Source organism: Caenorhabditis elegans, chromosome X (genome assembly GCF_000002985.6).
Source record: "Caenorhabditis elegans chromosome X".
In the NCBI taxonomy this organism is placed as follows: Eukaryota; Metazoa; Nematoda; class Chromadorea; order Rhabditida; family Rhabditidae; genus Caenorhabditis; species Caenorhabditis elegans.
In genome coordinates, this window is record NC_003284.9 from 15,458,491 (window position 1) to 15,478,307 (window position 19,817).

The 19,817-nt window shown below is 35.6% G+C and overlaps 2 protein-coding genes and 1 non-coding gene across 3 annotated transcripts; 2 read left to right on the plus strand and 1 right to left on the minus strand.

The window, feature by feature from the left end:
- Positions 1–7,212: 7,212 nt before the first annotated feature.
- Positions 7,213–7,233, plus strand: 21ur-13292. The gene has a single exon (NR_072750.1).
- Positions 7,234–7,809: 576 nt separating this feature from the next.
- On the plus strand, positions 7,810–12,312 carry sprr-1 (G-protein coupled receptors family 1 profile domain-containing protein). The gene is made up of 10 exons (NM_078154.6): positions 7,810–7,922; positions 8,222–8,432; positions 9,114–9,307; positions 9,366–9,465; positions 9,510–9,853; positions 9,902–10,047; positions 10,525–10,710; positions 10,759–10,834; positions 11,383–11,503; positions 11,927–12,312. The coding sequence occupies exons 1-10, from the start codon at positions 7,857–7,859 to the stop codon at positions 12,064–12,066; spliced, it is 1,584 nt and encodes a 527-aa protein (NP_510555.2). The 5' UTR covers positions 7,810–7,856; the 3' UTR covers positions 12,067–12,312.
- Positions 12,173–18,919, minus strand: exc-1 (IRG-type G domain-containing protein). Its single transcript, NM_001029303.2, has 12 exons — positions 18,740–18,919; positions 18,521–18,677; positions 18,023–18,322; positions 17,420–17,760; positions 15,561–15,659; positions 15,139–15,517; positions 14,945–15,091; positions 14,781–14,891; positions 13,048–13,169; positions 12,890–12,995; positions 12,564–12,771; positions 12,173–12,453 (listed from the first exon to the last, which is right to left on the minus strand). The coding sequence occupies exons 1-12, from the start codon at positions 18,910–18,912 to the stop codon at positions 12,305–12,307; spliced, it is 2,292 nt and encodes a 763-aa protein (NP_001024474.1). The 5' UTR covers positions 18,913–18,919; the 3' UTR covers positions 12,173–12,304.
- Between the last annotated feature and the right edge of the window lie 898 nt (positions 18,920–19,817).

A 19,817-nucleotide genomic window follows, 5' to 3' on the forward strand; every position in this document is an offset into this window, starting at 1 on the left:
CCATAAGTTGGGGAAAATCTGAAAATGCGAAAAACAAGCGTGATTTGAGATTTTTACTGCTCCTTATTTATCATTTCATTTCCGAATCAAATCTGAATCAGCTCATCGTGGAGCCGCTTACTACTCAAAAAGTAGTTCTTTGAAAATTAGTATTTTCGAAAAGTGCCCGCTTTATTTTTGGAAAATAGGTCCACTTGGTGAATGTGAATTTTCTGGATTCAAGGAGGAAGTGACTTTTGAAGTTTCTAGAATTTTCTTTAAAAAATTAGCAATCCAAAATGAAATCCGACAATACAAAAACAAACTTTTTTTGATAAAATGCTAAAAACAAAATTTGAAAATTAATAGTTTAATAGTCCTGTAAAGAAAATAGGCGTTTAACAAATTCTCGGGCTTTGATTTTTCAACATGTGCCAAACTTGTTGTCTAATTTGTACCAGCTTCTTTTCATTATTTTTGCTGTTTCATTTCATATGTTTATTAATTAGATTTTTTTTCTATGAATATGTCTATTTTTGTTATTTTACCATTCTAAGAAACAACTTTTCAGGAAAAAATGAACAAAATATCATTTTACATTATACATTTTTTTCTTGTAGCTGGAATTATTATTATTTTCATAGAATGCTTGGATTAAATTTTTTATATTTTATTTTCTTCTTTGCCAGTAGAGATTCAAATATAACATTAAATGTATTTTTGAAAAACTCAAAAAACTAAAATGTCTAAAAACAAATTTTTTTTGGCCTAGGAGCCAAGAATTTAATTTTTGCCTCCAAAAAAGTATTTTTAAGCGATTTCCTCTCTTGTTCGGATATATTTCAAATAACGACCTTAGATCAAATAACGACCTTAGATTCCCAAAGATTTAAATTTTTTTTTGGATTTGCAAACGATGATTATTGAAGCTTAGACACAGAACTGGATTATGCATTACATTGTTCACACGAATTTCGCAGATTAGGCAGGCAAAGTGTAACCAGATAAGCCCATGATGTTTCTGGAAATTCTCAGGAATCTAATCTCGACAGCAGTTGTTGGACAAAAAACGTTGAATTCTTTTTCACTTCGGCAGGAAAATTTCTGCGAAACTTTTTGAGAAGAGATTTTTTTTCCAAAAACGATAGTGACTCCAAGAAATAAAGTATTGAAAACGCATTAGAATGGAAATTGAATTTGTTCTGAATTCGAACTTCTAGCATCACCACGATCATCATTTTTGTCGGCGCGAGGATGCGCACACAAACATATCTTTTCCTTTTTCAAAACATGTGTCATTCTAAGTAGACTTCTCTTCAGACCTTCCACCTTTTTTCCTCCATTTTGAGGTTTTCTTTCCTCCCCTACTGCATTACCATTTTTTTTGTTCATTCTTCTCCTTTTTTTTCAATACAACAAAACCTAGAACAATGCCTAATCGCATTTCGGCCTACATACTCCCGTCGCTCTTTTTCATTTTTATGGGGGAGAGGATTGGAAGATTGTCTAAAAAGCTCAGAAATTGGATGGCAATCACTAAAAAACGTTGTAACATGTTTTTTTTTTTCGATCTGATTCGATTAACTAATTGTATATTTTTGGAAGCACCATTTTTTGCCAATTTAAATCAATTTTTTAAAAAAGAAGAAAAACACAATTTAGTTTTTGTAATAAAGTGGTAAATTCCTTTTCAAGTCCAGGTAAGTGAGTTTATCTTAATCGAACAAATAAAATATATAATAATTATTTTTACTTTTTTTTCTTTGTTTCTTTTTTCAATTTATCCGATTTTCGAAATTTATTTACTCAACTCAATCAATTTATTTTATTTTCATATGTCTTTTTAAAAAACCACTTCCGCTAAAAACTTTCTTCGAATTCATCATAGTTCTAGAACTTACCCATTATGTTCCCGCCCTTGTATTTTTGCAGGTGTTTTTTTTTTCAAAAAAGACCTGAAGATATTAGACTTCTGGGGGTTGCTTTGATTATTGCCAATTTCGAATGATTATTTGTTTTTTTTTCTTACTGATGTTCAGTAAGTTTTTTAATTTTTATAGGATCAAACAGAGTTTTAAATATGAAAATTGTAAATTTTAATTCTACTCGGTAAAATGTGTCATTTGACAAAAAAAATGTAGAAAATGACAAAAAAATTCGCTTACTTTTTGAAATATATAATTTTGATTTTTTTTTAAATGAACGTTATTTAATATAATACAGTTTTTGTTTCAAAATAAGTATAAAAGAGATTGATACGAACAATTTTTCCATACTGTTTTCCTATTGTTTCACTGAGAAATTCGTATTTTTACTAGTTTTCAAAATTTTCTATAAAAGTCTGTCGTTCTATTTTTAATTAAATTAAAGGTGAAGTATAAATTTCAAAAATTTCAAAACATTTGGCATAAACTACAAAAATTAAATCATAGAATGCGGTGGTCTGTTTTCTCGAATTGTAAGTGTTTTTCAACTTTTTCAACTCCAATTTCCGGGTCGCAGGTTCATTTCGTGGTTTTTTTTTCTTTTTGTTCTTGGAAAGTATGATTTTTGGCTTGTGGCTAGACGTCCAATTTTCAAGAGGTCCAGTTTATTTTTATCACCTGTAATAGATATTCGTAGAAAAAAAAAATAGAAAAGATAACTAGAGAACGTGGGTGTTCTGTGAACTAATGCTAATCTCATTAGGATTATAAGTCGAATCTTTTTTATCATGAATTTTTAAAACTATTTCAGTTTTAAGACAAACTGAACATTTTCAAATTATTGTAGTAAGTGATTTCTAAAAACTATTTTTTTTATCGGATCGTCATGCGTTTTTCCGGTCTGGTTAGTAATTTTTAATACGAGTTATTTAGTATCATTTTGTATGTGTAGTTTTCTTTTGACTTGCTTAGATAGTTTCATTATATATTCAACTTTTTAATGAAAAGTTCTAGCTCCAGAATTTTTACTTAAAAATTCACTAGCTACTGCTGTTCCGAAAAAAAGTTCAAAGTTCATCAAAAAAGTGAACTATACAAGAGGCGGCAATTAGTGAGGACTTGGAGGGCGCATTGAAAATGCATCAAAGTTGGCGAGGACTTTGAAAAAATTCGAAAATTTTTTCACATCACCACCACATCACTTTTCCGAATTCGTCCGTACCCTATTATTTTTATTCTGTGCAAATGAGTAGCAGGAGGAGGCTACGCCTAGTTCTGAGAAATATTCGAATATAGAAGGAGTAAAAGAAGACGTGTGCGCGAATCGAACCTAAATTAGTTTTGTTATAATACTCACGCCCCGACATACATGGCTGTGAGAGGGGTGAAGAAGTCCTAATACCTCATATAGGATGAGCAACATATGTATTCATATCTCAGAAATTGCTCTTCACTTCTACTTTTATCTTATTTCTTACTTCTTCTCAATTCTCTCAGTTGCCGTCATACTTGAGTCCAGTGTCAGAGAACCGGCAATTGTTTTGGTTTTCGGTATTTTTGAAATTCAGGTATCATACATTCTAAAGTCTCAAAAGCCACCCAAAAGCTGAAAACGGAGTGAGTACACACGGAAAAACAAAACAAAAACTAGAAATAAAGTAGAAGAACCCGTCTTATTTTTCTTACTTTCTTCTACCCCAGTTTTTCTTCGCATTTTTCTTTTGTCTACTCATATTATTGACTCTTCGTCTTCTCATAGCCGCCGTGCTCGGTGAACTCTGTTTTTTCACTATGTTTTTCCCTTCTTCGAAATACAATTTGGGAGACGTCAAACTGGGCGGGGTCAGAGGGTTTCGTATCCAGTTTGGTTCTTGAAGGATTAGAGATCTGATGTTCCGACGGCACGGTTAGTCTGTGTTTTGGCATGCTTCTTTGAGTGGTGATATTCATTTCGTGACTTAAGAGCCGTAGATTCTAAGCTCTCAAGTATTTCTAAATTTTTAACTTTGTTCAATTGTCTACAAAACTTGCTCGAAAGTGACTTTATCGATTATTTCAAATGTAATAATTATTTTTAAAAAATTATTATATTTGTGCTGGGACCATCATTTTTTGAGCCCTAAAATTTTGTATAACATAGGTGTCTGATCGAGGGGGTTAATAGATAAATGATAGTGATGTACCACTATCCTTCAGGAAATTGTAAGTTCGAGTCCCACTTCTCCCCAAAGCCCCAGCCATCAGGCTCGCCATGTGGACAACAGTTTTGGTTTATGAAAGTTAAACAGGTCATATCGCTAGTCCCGGTATGGCTTAAATCCAGACTAAAAGAAATCTAAACGACACCAGTTATCCCTGGTAAGTTTTCGGAACTTCGAGCATGTCGGCCGCTTCCAAATAACTACTTTTTCGTACTACGTTGCGCACACCAAGCTGCGGAAGCATTTTTGTCCCAACAATTCGTGATAAAACATATGTGATCTTTTAATAAAAACCAAATATTATCTCAAAAAAAAAACTGACTTTGTGTTACAATAGCTTAATTTTTTCTTTAGATTTGTATCATCAAATAGTATTCACAATGGTGTCCTTAGTGATTTTGTAACCTTTTAAATTTGTTCCTTAATGTTTTTTGTCTCTAATGGCTGCAAAAAAATTAAAAAGTTTAATAGGGAAATGTTAACGTTTTTGTTGTCAGATTTTGGGCCAGAAGACCAAAAAAAAATATTCGGGAAAAAACGCTAAATGAGAAAAACAACGTTTACATCAATTTAGAAAAACACCTAAACATGATCTGCTAAAGCTTTAAACCATCTGCTTTTCAAAAATATGTAGTCTGGACAATGAAGAAAATCAAAAGATAAAGCTCAAAACCCGGGAATTCAAAAAATCACGGAGGCGCTTAACAAAACGTTATAAAAAATGATATCAGAGTATTCTATGAATTCCCGTTTGAAAAACTATATAATTATATAGAAGAACTTGAAGCGTTAAATGTTTATTTTGTTTTGTTTCGAAAAAAATAAACGCCGTGTTTCTCTTTAAAATCTTTTGGCGTCTTCCTCCATTCACTCCTTTCGATGAGTTTGGGTTCTGGTCCTTTTTTTCGTAAATGAGCACACATCGATGCACAATGAGCATCCGTCATTGTCTTGGTTTGTCTCGTCTTTTTTCAAAAAAAAAATCTGATGTCTAGAAAACGCGAACACCTCCTCATAACTATCAAACTAGATTTTTGAATTGAAAAAAAAATCCGGAGACTAGACATTTTTCTCATTATTACCCCTCAGTCGGTTTTTTTTTTGAGAAACCAATTTTTGTTGAAAACTCGCATGCTCACACGTGGTGCACAACATAAATGAGCTCGAAGACAATGGAAAACAGGAAAAAAAGAAAACAATCCGGTGAGAGCGACAACCGGAAGGAGGGGTCCACCACAAAACGCCGAAACTCACTTGACGCATTATATTTTTCCTTTATTCCATATCAAATATTTTAAAGTTCCAAAATCATGATTTCAGACACCTTCCGGATACATCAATCTATTTGCTATGGAATATTGGATAACATAAATGTTGATCAGATGTTGTCTGACCCCTATTTGACTAGCAGATATAATATTTTCGAATTTATATGTTATGAAAATTTCTTTTTTCTGCGGTCAGAAATCTTAGTCTCTTTTTGATGCTATTTTCTATCTGGTGATTGAATTTTGTAGGGGGTGGGTTCCTCGCGTAATCATAAACAATTTCGTTTTAGTGTAATCCTCAAAAATCTATTTTTGTATCTGTTAAAAAGCCATAAAAATGTGTAGAAAACTGGACATAAGCTTTTATTATTTAAAACACTATTTTAATCAGAAAAAAAATCACCGAAAAACATCAGGATTTATTGAGAATAAAGCGGTACATCGTTTTCCGCGTTGCTTTTTTTTTGGAAATAATGTTAGTTCTATAGTAAAAATCGAAATCAAAATTATCTTTGCTATTTAATTATTCTATGTGTTTTAAACCTATTTAGCACCTTCTTAACATATTTTTTCCCAAGATTTGACAATTTTTCCTCAGGATCATAGTTTCTGTACAAAAAATTAGCGCTAAATGCCAGGCCTATTTGTAGGATGGTTCTTGTGGCACTTTACTGTGATTCGATTATTTATTCTATTTTTTTATCAGATTGCTCAAACATGGCATACCTCTTACAGTTTTTTGTACGAATCTGTCACAATTGAAAGACAGGCTGTTGGTTTATTCTTTGGGCTTTCAAAAGTAGCATCCCAATTCTACTTTTGAAAGCCCAAGAATTTTGTATGTAACTGTAAATTCGATCTTCTTAGAATCTTCAAAATGTTTTGTTCCCGAGCACACAGTTGACTCTTTCACCAAACGTTCAAAACCAAACGCCAACTGAGCAGTTTCCTATTTTCCGGTTAAATTCGTCTTTCCTCCAACCCCAAACTCTTGGAAAAGTTCATCGGACTGAGACGGACTACCGGAAAACGAGAGCATGTGAGTATAGGGGGAGGGTGGGGTCCGGGACAGGAAGGAAAAGCGATGAGACATCCATCCACACATACTCTTTCGTCCCTACTTCTTGCTTCTTTCCCCTCGCCTTAAACTCTCGAAAAACCCACATACTAACGAAATTGTTGACGTACTCTAATTACGCAAATATAAAGGAGTCCCCTGATTGCTAACAAGCTGCGGAGGGACCAATTTTTTTCCATTTTTTTTTCATTTTTTTTTTCACTTCAAAAAAAAAGTGGGATGAGCCAAGTCTTAATTCGATTTCCTACTTGGAAAGGGTATGACGCTGGCCGTCTTAATCTATAAAATTTGTTGTTTGTCTAAGACTGTCAATCTGTCTTCCTTTTTTTCTATTTCTTTTTTCAAAGACTAACCACCGTTAACATCATCTTTCAAGACTCTTCCAATACCTCTTACGACAATAGGCGCCGAGCGGTAGGTGGTGAAAAACGGAATGGAGAGAAAAAAAATGCATCATTCTATTCTATTGTGAGCAATATTCAGAAAGTAGGCGGGAGTTGTTCACTGGTGTTTGTTTTGTCTGCTAGAAAAGCTGAAAACGACAAGAATTTCTGAAAAAAAAAATGCATTGCGCTCCAAAATAATTCTTGATCTTCGACTTCCCCCAAATTGCCACTTCATTTTTACCTACAGTGCAAGAAAGTTGTATTGAAAATTGATGCTTATCAAAATCGGAAGAAGCCGTCTAAAACTATATTTAAAGTTTAATTATCCCTTGTTTCATTGACTTTTTATATCAAAAGTCTAGACAAACTTTATGTTGAAAACAAATTGCAATCAGTTTTTTCTTCAATTCATTACGTTTCCTTTGTTTGAACTTTTTTCGCCAATTGCTTTGTTTTTCTCTAGTTAGAGTACGGTTACATCATTAACAAATAGAATTTTGAGGCAAAAATTTGGAACAAATAGTTTTAAAAAATTTCACTAACTTTGCTTCAACGAAAATTGCAGAAATGTTTTTTTCAAATTTTCAGCTATCTCTTGCAAGATATGAGAAAACTAGTATGTATTCAAAAACCTGTTTCAAATAAAAACTAAGATGTTCTTGAATCCGCATTTGATAAATCTCCGACGTACATAGATTTAATTTCACATATTGCATTTTAAAAAACCTTCAATTGAAAACTATACAGTACTATTTTTTCTACAACTTCACCATGTTTTTTTTAACGTAGAAATTTTAGTGAAATTTTTGATCTTACATTCTCGCCAAAACAAAATGTTGTGCCTTTTTCTCAGTACTGGATTCTAAATCTGTCACTCAGCATTCCTCGCCCCATTTTCAGGTGTCTCGTTGCTATTTTTATCTCAAATGTATTTTCAACTCAAAACATTTATACATCATTTTCACTCTGCAGAATTCAAGTTGGAGCCCGAAAGTTATCAAATTGGCCACAATCAAACAATGGCGATCCATCATCCGATGTGCTACTACAACTTTACGTGCCGACCGGTGTTCATTGGCATCATGGTAGGGTCAAAAAAATTTTTATGTTTTTATTTTTTACTCCTAAGCCTAAAAACAAAGTATTTTAATTTTAGAGCAGAAAAGACTAGAAAAGAAAAGTACATACAATTTCATTTTCCCCTGTGTCCTAAGATTTATCCAGCACAACAAATTCGGTTGGAGAATTGGTAGGGAACAGAGGAACAAAAGAACTAAATTTAAAAAAAAGCCCAATCATTTTTTGTCAGTGACGCAAATAAAAAAACACACACATACATACATGCAAGAAGATTTGGCTCAATTTCAAAAGTTCATCAATTCAGGTTCCGGTTGACTGGGCCGTTCCAATGTATGGGTATATGATGCCTTTCATTGTTACACTCACGGTGGCAACAAATAGTTTTATTGTGGTTGTTCTTTCGCACAAATACCTGCGGACGCCAACAAATTACGTGCTGTTGGCAATGGCGGTGACGGAGCTGCTAACAGGGCTGTCATGTTTGCCATGGTTCACGTACTATTATACTTTATCAGGTAAGTTCTTTAAGCTGTTTGATTTAAAAATTGTTTTGTCCTAAAATCACAAAAAAACCCGCTCACCGATTCAGGGTCTGAGCTCTCTGAGAAAGTTCATAGGAAAACCGGAAACGGAAGGACCTTTCCACTGGACTTCATATTTTTTATACACCTTGAAATTCAAAAAACAAATAAATTGTATAAATTCAAAGTATAAATTCAAAGTATTTGAGAACTGTCTATGGAATTGCAACAATTTAAATTTAAAAAAAATTATTAGGGTATTTTTCACTATTTTTTAAACGCGTCAGAAACAGTTCAGAAGGTTATAATTACCCAGTTTTTAATTTTTAGCAAAGTAGGTGAAAACTTCAAAATACGTTTAAAAAGCTTTCGAAATGTTCGCATATGTTTAAACTAGGGCTCCCATGTGGGCTCCGCAAACGCCGCTTTCACGCCGTCCGAAATTTTTATAGCGATTCGCGGAACCCAAAAAGTGTCGGACGCACAGCTAAGTTTGTACCAAATAGTGATATAAAGTATGACACTAATTGGTGCAAACTTGGCTCCGCGTCCGACAATTTTTGGGTTCCGCACGTCGCTAATAAGATTTCGGATCGCGGCGAAAATTTTACTGCTCTCAGAATTAATGAGATATTTCATTTACACATCAATTACACATCGGCCAACATTTTTCAGGATACAAAAACGATTTACAAACCGGGTTGCCCAGCTTCTGGTGTGACATGATACCCTACATGGCGGCATTTTTACCGTCAATATTTCATACAATGGCAATCTGGCTGACAGTATATCTAGCCATTCAACGATACATTTATATATGCGTTCCGTCGCTAGTTCGCAAGTTTTGCACCATTCATAGAAGTAAACAAGTAAGTTTTTTTTTTGAATTTTATAAAAATTTCTAAAAAAAAATTATTTTAATTTCAGGTTATATTTTTCATAATATCAGTTGCTACAATTATGTACACACCTGACCTCATGGCATTCCATAATAAAAGCCACGATGTGTTTGACAGCAAGAGAAATCGTAAGTTTTAATTTTGAACTACAGCTCCACGTGGTGGGTTCCAGGAACTATGAAGCTTTGCTATCGACATCGTGCTCCATTCATGTTGAAACTCGGTGATGACATTTACTACAAAGTGATGTTCACAACACAAACCGTCGCCGTTCATCTCATCCCGTCTGTGCTGCTTGTCATTTTCACATGGAAACTGGTGGGCGCCATTAGGGTGGCAGACCGCCGTCACGCCAATCTTCTCTCCAAGTATTCCACGACGACTCGTTCGACGCGACGAAAGTTCTCCGAGCTGACGAATTCGTCGGAGAACGAAAATAAAATAACTCGATTGTTCAAGCAGCGCGACAGCGTCAGTGTGGGTAACGAACCTCGTCGAGCTCATGGATTGAAGCAGGTACTTGACGAATGCATCGGATGCTGAAGAGTACTGTAATGATTTCAGAATACGCGGATGCTGGTGGTGGTGATCCTGCTATTCCTGATCACTGAAATACCAGCTGCATTAATTTTTACAATTCATGTGTTGTCAGTGTCTCTGAAGTTCAGCTTTGTAGACTATCAGTTCCTGAATATTCTACTCATAGTCAGGTAATTCTGCCTTATTAGCGATTAAAAAAGGAAAAATCGATCTGATACCAAATATGAAAAAGGTGATTCCTAATATAAAAATGCCTTAAATGTCATCTACGAGAAGAAGGAGCATGCTTCATGATTACAATAATACATTTTTTGTTTGTAGTTTGGGGCCCCCAGCTGAGTGAGGCGGCAAATGCGGGCCTCACGCCGGCCGGCTTTACGCCGACGCCCCTGTGTGTGCAATGAACTGCGAAAAGTAGTTATTTGGAGCGGCCGACACGTTCGGGGTTCCGCAGCTTGGCGTGAAATGAGTAGCTTGATGTGTGCGCAACGTAGTGCAAAGAAGTGGTTGTTTGGAAGCGGCCGACACGTTTGGGGTTCCGCGCCACACTATACATTAAGATACATGCGGTTTGAGTGACGCCGTGAGGCCGGCGCAGGCGCCGTTGCGGCCACCTCATGGGAGCCCTAAAATATTTGAAAATTCAGAAACGTCTTGATTGTGGTGTCCTACCCATTCCGCTTTGCGATCTACTGTGGAATGTCCCAACAGTTCCGAGATGTCGTACGACAAATGTTCACTGGAAAAATGCTCACTCATGCGATCCGAGATAAGGATAACTCAACAACAATGCAGCTTGTCCAAGGTGTCACTGATCACAGTGATGATAAACGGTACATTTAAAAAGCAATCCTGATCTTGACCCACCAATTATTTTGCAGTCAATCGGTTGTTTTGTGCTCGGCAAACGGAACATTGGTGTCTAGCGTTCCAGAGGAGCGGGCGAAGAAAGACAAGGTGGGTTGGCCAATAATGTTGAATCCGATTCAGAGACCGGTGACACAGCACATTCGATGTTATAATTCTGGAAAATCTGAATTCGATCATCTGTGATTCTGTGTTAAAACTGTGATAACTCTATCCGCACCCAATCTATTCAACCGATGATTTCAGGCACTCGAAACTTGTGAAATAGGCGATATGTCGTGTTAAGGTATACTAACACCGGAACTAATTGCTGTGTTGTCCGATTCTCAATTATATAGTTCACAAATGCATGTACGGTTACAGTTGAAATTGATTGTTTATCTCACTTCCGTCACGTTTTAGATGATCTTGTTTACCGACTGCAGTGATTTCTACACAACATCCCCCTTCCTTTTTCATCATCTTCTTCTTTGTGCAGTTCCATAGATCCATACACTCGTTTAGTCACTCTCACGCAATTTTGTAGCCAAACTTTAATAGAGGCCGCATTTTTTTTATTTTTCGAGTTATTTTTAGCTGCAAATCAAGTAGTTCACCTGGCAGAAATGTTCCAGTAGACAATTGTTGAATCTTTTCAGGCCGTTCAATGCAATCCTGACGTTTTCGATGAGGAGATTGAGGTTCCATTCGACCCATTCCTTGCAGATCTTGCCATTATTGTCGAAGGACACGATTCACCCAAGCGATTTAAAAACTCAGGTAATGAATATTAGTGAATTCATGCAAAGTGAATTCTATCGAATTATTTGGTAGATCTAGATCAGATTCTATCAAGATCTATCTAGATCTATCTGAATCTATCTATATCTATCTAGAACTATCTAGATCTATCTAGATCTATCTAGATCTATCTAGATCTATCTAGATCTATCTAAATTTATCTAGATCTATCTAGATCTATCTTTATCTATCTAGATCTATCTAGATCTATCTAGATCTATCTTGATCTATCTAAAACTATCTAGATCTATCTAGATCTATCTAAAACTATCTAGATCTATCTAGATCTATTCAGATTTATCTAGATCTATCTAGATCTATCTAGATCTATCTAGATCTAGATTGTAGCAAAATATGCTCGGTTGGTAAATATTCAATTTTTTTACAATTTTCTTTTTTCAGATTCCACATTTGATTGCTCAACACAATGTAGTACCGAAATGGACAATCACATGTTCATCAAGCGGAAAAGTTCACTTTTGCGGGCAGCGCTGCGAAAAAATCAACAATTATCAGCGATGATGGCTCGTGTTTCTTCTTAGTCTCACATCAAATTGGTCTCAATCGGGTTTCATTTAATTTTTCTTCAAACAATTCACATTGAATTTTTTGAATTTTTCTTTTTCTGCTCCATTCCCACCCCACACAAAAATCATTTCATTTTTTATAAATTGTACAAGTGACACTAGATATATGTACTACATATGTATGACAAAAATTGAATTTTCAATTATTATTATTATTATTAATAAAGCTTGTGTTGTCTCCACAGACAATGAATCAATGAACTCCGGCTGTATCTAGATCTAATTGAGCGTATACACCTTCTCCGGGTGGGTCGTCCAGCATATCCGCTATCATTCGTCGAGACTTTAGGAAATCAAACATTGCTCGCTCATGGAGCACAAATTGACTTTCTCTGGGATCTCCTGAAAACTAACATTAAAAAACCAAATTGAACGAATTTTTCACTTAAGGAAACTGCAAACAACAGCATAAAAACCAAATTAAAAAAATTAAAAAATATAATATAACCCACCCATCCGAAGAGCTTTGAACACTGGTGCAGACACAAAGAATACATTGATTCTTCCCCGTAGTTCTGCTGCTTTGTCTGCCATTATATTATCAAACTTTTGCAAAGCCTTGTCGATATATCGCTGCTTCAGCAAGTCACAAACCGGGATTTCGTCACTTCGGCTTCGGGCTGCTAGCTTTTTATCGCATTTTGAAATTAGAAATAATATCTGAAATTAAGACACTTTTTGGTTATTACAGTGCCGCTGACCGAGTTTTGCCTTCCGAAAATCAATTATTTAAATTTTGGGATCACGGCTGAAATGAGAAAAAAACAACAAACAATACCGTTGTATTCCGTCTGTATGCAATTTTTGCAAACGCTAGATCCTGTTCACTTGGTGTTTGATCTACCAAAATGAAAAGAGCAGTGAAAGAAGCGACGTTGACCAAACTGAATTGAACGTTAATTTGTGCATTCCGGATTGGATTAATGTTTGACTTACTCGATAAACTCGAAATAGGAACTGATTTTCTTCGGATACGAAAGTTCATACAAAGTAACACTGTACTTGAGTACATTATCATCGAACTCGAACCTCTCACAACTTCCGGCTTTTGATCGATTCTGGAACTTTCCAAATTGTAGGTTTAGCAGTGTTAGTTCAAGAGTTTTACGTCGTCATTGAGACTTTATTAGCTTCGTTGAATTCGGATAAAATGAGCTAATGGAGAACAACACACAAAAAGATTTTACGGACTTAAAGGTGGACTACACCCTGTGGGGAAATTGCTTTAAAACACAATGACCGAATATCATGATAAAAAATTTTTTAAAAATTTTCTAGATTTTATATGATTTTTTGAAAATTGAAAAAATCTCAGTTTTCCCCTAATTCCTTTTTGAATTTCCGCCATTTATTTATTTTTATTATTTCACTGGTTTTCTTCATTTTTTGGGGTTTTTAATCGGAAAATGAAAGAAATAAACAAGATAAATGCAGAATGTTTGTTAAAAAGTCGTTGAAAATGCGTAAAGCATTGAAATTATGCGATTCGACGACGACAAGCCTGAAATTAGTATTATTCAGAGATTTAGGCATTTTCAGTTACTTTTTAATAAACATTTTGCATTTATCTTGTTTATTTCTTTCATTTTCCGATGAAAAACCCCCAAAAAATGGAAAAATCAGTGAAATAATAAAAATAAATAGAAATAATTAATGAAAATAATGCGAGCAACGAACGAGTTCAATTGGCGGAAATTCAAATAGGAATTAGGGGAAAACTGAGATTTTTTCAATTTTCAAAAAATCATATAAAATTTAGAAAATTTTTTAAAATTTTTTTATCATGATATTCGGTCATTGTGACCCCATAGGCGTGTTTTAAAGCAATTTCCCCACAGGGTGTAGTCCACCTTGAAATATATGCAAATAGTTTGAGATAGAAAAACGTTTTTTGCTCATGACAATATGAAACTTTATAAAGAACTGAGCTCTTGGAAATGTCTCAAAAAATTTACTATGCAACCCAAAAAATCGGCAAAAAAAACCTATTTGGCCAAATTTTTTGCCAATGTCATTAAAGCGCATTTTCATTTTATACATTTTGAACAGTGTCTCATTACAAAATTTGATCTTAAAGAGGACTAACCGTTTGGACGATTTTAAACGTTTAGACTGAAAATTGGCTCAAATGAAGGAATCTGGTAATGAAACTTCTCAAACATTCCTCGAAAAAAATTTTAAGTCGGTTCAAAGTTGCGAAAAAATTCCACTGATTTTAGCTAAAATCTCAAATTTTGGCCATTTTTCCGTGCGCCACGTCTGCGCTGATTTTTTGACTTTTTTGGAATTACCATCTTTTACCCAAGTTTGAATCATCAAATTTGGTTACCTATCAGCTTTAAATTCACCTTAACCAACGAAATAAAATTAGATAAACGACCAGATTCTGCAATGAAAGATGAAAATTTTTTAAAAAGTCAACTTCGGACAGGTTTGACACTGAAAAGTGGCTAAAATCAGAGATTTTAGGTAAAATCTGTGTAATTTTTTTGAAACTTTGAACCGCCATAAAAAACTTTTGAAAAATTATTGAGAAGTTTCATTACCAAATTTGTTCATTTGAGCCCATTTTGGTATTTACGTTCAAAATCATCCGAACCGTCCGCCCTCCTTTAATGCATACATATAATCAAGAAAGATTTTCTACTCTACTTTAATTTCCGACTCACATTCAATTTCGTGGCAGATAACGGATTTTTCGAAGACATTCCTCTCATAGCATCAATCAGAGAAGATTTGCCTACTCCTCTTCCTCCAATAAATCCGTAGTTGAAGCATGTCTGAAACAAGAGTCTTTCGTGTAACATGCAAGAAAATTTTGAAAAATCAATACCTTCCCTGCTCTGCGAATCATTGTTTTCGGCTCCAAGGATTGATATATCCTATCATCAGTGCCAAATGAGATTTCAAATCCAGCATCAGCTAAAATAGTTGGCCGACTAACAGCATAAGCTTGAGCCTGAGGTATTTGCTTCTCTTCCTGAAATGTCCACTATAAACATTTTTCATTGTTCTGCACAATCTTACTAATCTATATGTTTCAATATTCCCATTTATAGGTTTTGTGGTTTCGGTATTGTCTCTTTCTTTTCGAAGCCTTACTTCTAATTCATAATGGCATCCAGTATTGAGATCTAGTAATTCCAATAATCGTTCTTCATTCATCAAATAATGAAGATATCCAACAGTTCCACTGACCAAATTCCTTGCTGTCGGAGCATTTACAAACAATAGTTCCACGTCATTTAGTATTTGAGCCTTTGAAAGAAGGTAACGAGAAAATACTAATCTCGCTGAAGTCTCATAAGATCTTTTCATTGCTTGGTCAAGCTTAGTCCCGTTTTCTCGGTTTTCTGCGTCAAGGTCCTCGTCGCTTTTTGTTAGGAGAAAGGTGATTGATGTTCGTCTGAATGTATGATCATTTGGAAAATCATAGATTAGTACAGTACCTAGACAGTGCAACTCGAGCAAATGTGATATCTTCATCTGTAGGGGCGCCGTCAGGGATCAATATGAAAAGTCGTTTGAATAGTTTTAGCTTGTGACTTCTGGAAAAAAACTAGTGGTATTGTTGTATTTAACTATTAGTATTGTTGTACAATTACTGTATTTTACTTTTTCAAACGTTAGAATTATTTAAATATGACTAGTATTTCCCTTATTATTTTAGGACTAAATTTTGCTATGCACAATCAAAATAGAAACGAAGTGTGAGTTTTGAATTCAGTGTCAATTACGGCTCCCATGAGGTGGCCGCAACAGCGCCTCCGCCGCGCTCAGCGGTCGTCGCGCCGGCCTCACGCCGTCACTCAAGCCGCATGTATTCGAATATATAGTACGGCGTGGAACCCCGAACGTGTCGGCCGCTACCAAACAACCACCTCTTCACACTACTTTGCGCACACACCAAGCTACTCATTTCACGCCAAGCTGCGGAACCCCGAACGTGTCGACCGCTCCAAATAACTACCTTTCGCACTTCATTGCACAGATATAGCTGGGAGCCCTAGTGTCAATTTTGCCAGTAAGGATCTTGTATAAATATGTATGTACACTTGAAATAGTAAAGCTCAGTGGTAATATAAAACTCGAAGAAACAAACGTTTACATTACTGCAGTACCTCGGTAATTCCCGGCAGCTTCTTCCCCAAGTTTGGGGCTTTCCAGCTTCTTACCCAACTCTTGCCAACTTCTAGCCCAGAGTATGCCCAAGTCTTACCCAACTTCAACAATTCTAGTGTAAACTCCCGCGCCCGAGTCTTGCCCAAGTCTTAGCCAAGTCTTGCCAACTTCTTACCCAAGTTTGCAGATGTAAAGAACGAACAAGATTCCGAAATCCCGCCTGCGCAATGTTTAGCGTAAATCGACATTTTGTCTTTTGAGTAATTTGTATTTAAAATAGAAGAATTTCGATGCAATTGAAAGAATTCACAGGAAAACTTGTCCCTTCAAAGGCAAATTCCAAATATTTTTCTTTGATGGCTAACATTGTTTAAAAAAATGTACGAACAAGGTTTGCTTTTTCTCTCATCTAAAAATAAAAAGAAAAGTTATCTTCAGGATGATTCTTCTCCTAGTCAGTCCAATAGTCAAATAATAGTCAGTCAATTCAATGCATCAAATTTTGAATTTTTCTAAGACTGAACTGTTCCTTTGAAATGTAAACTTGTATAAAATTGAAAGACATGAAACAAGCATGAATTACAGTAATTCTGTAAATTCTGAACTTAGAATCATCAGGGAGCACACTTGAAAACAAATGAAATAAGGTATGTGAGAATACCGTATCAATCCGATATATCTGGTACTTCCTCAAAAATATCTATCAGAATATGAGTACGATATATTTTTACTAGAGTGCATCTTTTCGCGCGACCATCATGGCTCAGCAGGTAAGACTTCGGCACAACGGGAAATGCTATCAAAGTTCAACACACAGGTATAAATTGGGTAAGAAATAGGCAAAACTTGGGTAAGACTTGGGTAAGACTTGGGCGACGCCTCGAGACGACGAGGCAGTCCACGACTTTTTTCATTTTTGAGGCGGCGCCCAACTCTTGCCCAAGGTTTACCCAAGTCTTGGCAACTCCTTATAAATGTTTTTATTTTTTGGGCAAGGCTTGGGTAAGAAGTTGCGAAGCCTTGGGTAGGAAGCTGGCGGCAAACGCCGAGACGCTTTAAACAATTTTTCCACTGACTATACTCTACTTTTAACTTTTAAATTCGGCCAATTCAACAACACAAAAGTGGTTTTTAAGTAAGTATCCAGTGGCGATACTCACCATCTTCCATCCTAAATAAAACTTACTCATATAATTTCTCAAAACCCATGTTGGCGTCAAAAACAACACTTGACGAAGAGAACGTTCTGGGATATGGAATTTCCCAGAGAACAATTTGTTGAAACTCTCCTTCAATAAACCGAAATGGCTCCATTCTGTCACAATGACTTCTTCCAGCTGATTGTGGATCACCATTGTTCAAGCCTCGCAGAGAATTAATCAGTGAGGATTTTCCAGACCCACTTCTTCCACAAAATCCAAAATTTTTTCTATTAGCGTCAATTGGAAATGCACCACTGTGAAATGTTTTTCCGGAACTGTAGTTGTAGTCATTGAGAACATTGTAGATTGGGTAGTCATCGGTTGTCTGAAACAGGGATGTACGGCCTCAAATTGTTGTCATTTTACTAATTTTTTGAGGACAAAAATCAATAGTTTTGGTCAAAATTGTATTGTCAAATTTTTGATGTGTGCGGTAAATTTCGAAACTTGCCGAGCTCGGCAAATTCGCAGCACACCACTGGTTTGAAATATGTTAGACTTGTGGTAAAGCTCTCGCGCACTTAACATCCGATTAATATTGGGTTCGTGTTTAATTTTTGAAAAAACTGGCTTATACATGCACTCACTTTAATAGAAGAAACTGATGCATTATCTTGCAAATTGGGTGCCTTTTTTTCCTGCTTCGCAAAATCAAACTTCACATGTGGAATACCCACTGCATATGCTAACTCTTCCTTTTCAACTTTTTTCTCTTTTGGAACTACAGGCGGGTCACGGTCTCTTGTGTTCAAAGCCTCGAATAACTGAATTTTGTCTTTCGCATAATAAATGGGGCGTTTTATAACTGGAGGAGCGTAGTGAGATTCATCTGGTTTTGGGGGCAACGGACTGGCACCTCTTGTGAGTACGGACGAACCAAAGATTTTCTGGAAAACAATTTTACTGATTATTTATTTTTCAAAAAATATGTTTAGGAATTGTTGCAACTATGTACAGAAAACTTTGCATACATACTTGAAAGAAATAAAATATTTCAGTATTAAAATTACATATTTAAAACATTTTTCACAACAAAATTATGAACAAAAAAAAACGAAAAATCCTATCTTTTCGAGTATCCTTACCCTAGTATCTTCATGATGGAATATTCCATCTTTAGGCGGATCAGACGGCGGTGGAATACTTGGCGGAGGTGGTGGGCTTGATCTAGGTGGACTACTAGAACCAGAGTGCTCACTAGACCCCAGTAATATTGGTGTTTCTTCGATAAACGATCTCAAGCTGAAATCAATATCAAATGCAAACGAACAAGTATTTGTATACATTTTTCAGCTAACAACTACCTGTGTGTATCCCGCGGTGTGGGTGGTGGAACAGTAAAAGGATTAGGCGTATCTGGTTGGTAAATGGGTGTCGGGTGCGTAATTGTAATGTTTGGTAGGTCGGCGAGCGTTTTTGCTGTTGGAAACGCAACATGGTTTTCCACTTTCTCGTTTTTTGAGGTTTTGTGTCCCATCCTAAAAAATTCAAGTTGAAATTTGTTATTGGCATGTATTCTCGGCATTTTGCATTAGGTTCTTGCTTCAGTTTAGCCCGAAAATGTTTAACATTGATTAAAAGTTGGCAAAACTAGGGCCAACCTTGGCGAAAGTTGTGCAAGATCTTTGGGAAAAAAATTAGGCTGAGCACAAGTTTAAGCCAACTTTAAACCAGCTCAAGTTTGAAACGACACCAGAAATGTTTGCACAAAAGTTTGGTAAAAGTTGGGTCAAACTCGGCGCTGCTCAAATTAAGTTTTGCCACAATCTCGTCCAAGTTGCGCCAAATGTAACCCAAATTTTGGCAACGTTTGATAAAAATTAACATTTCCGGCAGAGCAAAACTTGGCCAAGAAGCTAGTGCCAAACGCCGAGTTATAAATTTTCATACAAAAGAAAACGAGTGGTGAAAATTTTGAAAATTTAGAAAGTAGAATATTGAATATACATAGAATATGTGAAACGCGAAGAATACAATAGGACGAATCAACGCACTCCGTTTTAATCGCATAGTCTTACTAAAAATTGAGAGATTGGATGAAAAGCGGAGAGAAAAGTGGTTTGCAACAAACACGGAAAATCAGTTATACAGTATTTTTCTCCGCATCTTTTTTTTCCCGAGTTACTGGCACACTTTTTATTTCCATAAACCTGCACTTTATGCAAATTACGGTGAATCATTCCAGCCGTCTGGTCTATCATTGACTTTTGTTTTAACAAGTTTTAGATATGATGTTGGTAGATGGGGTTTGGATTCATCGTGAATTAATCTCATTGAAAATTTGAAGTAGTTCGGATTCTGAAAAGGCCATCTGAAAATGATCCTAATTCCATTTGGAAAGTTGAAAACTGTAAAAATACTAATTTCAGGCTTTTCGTCGTT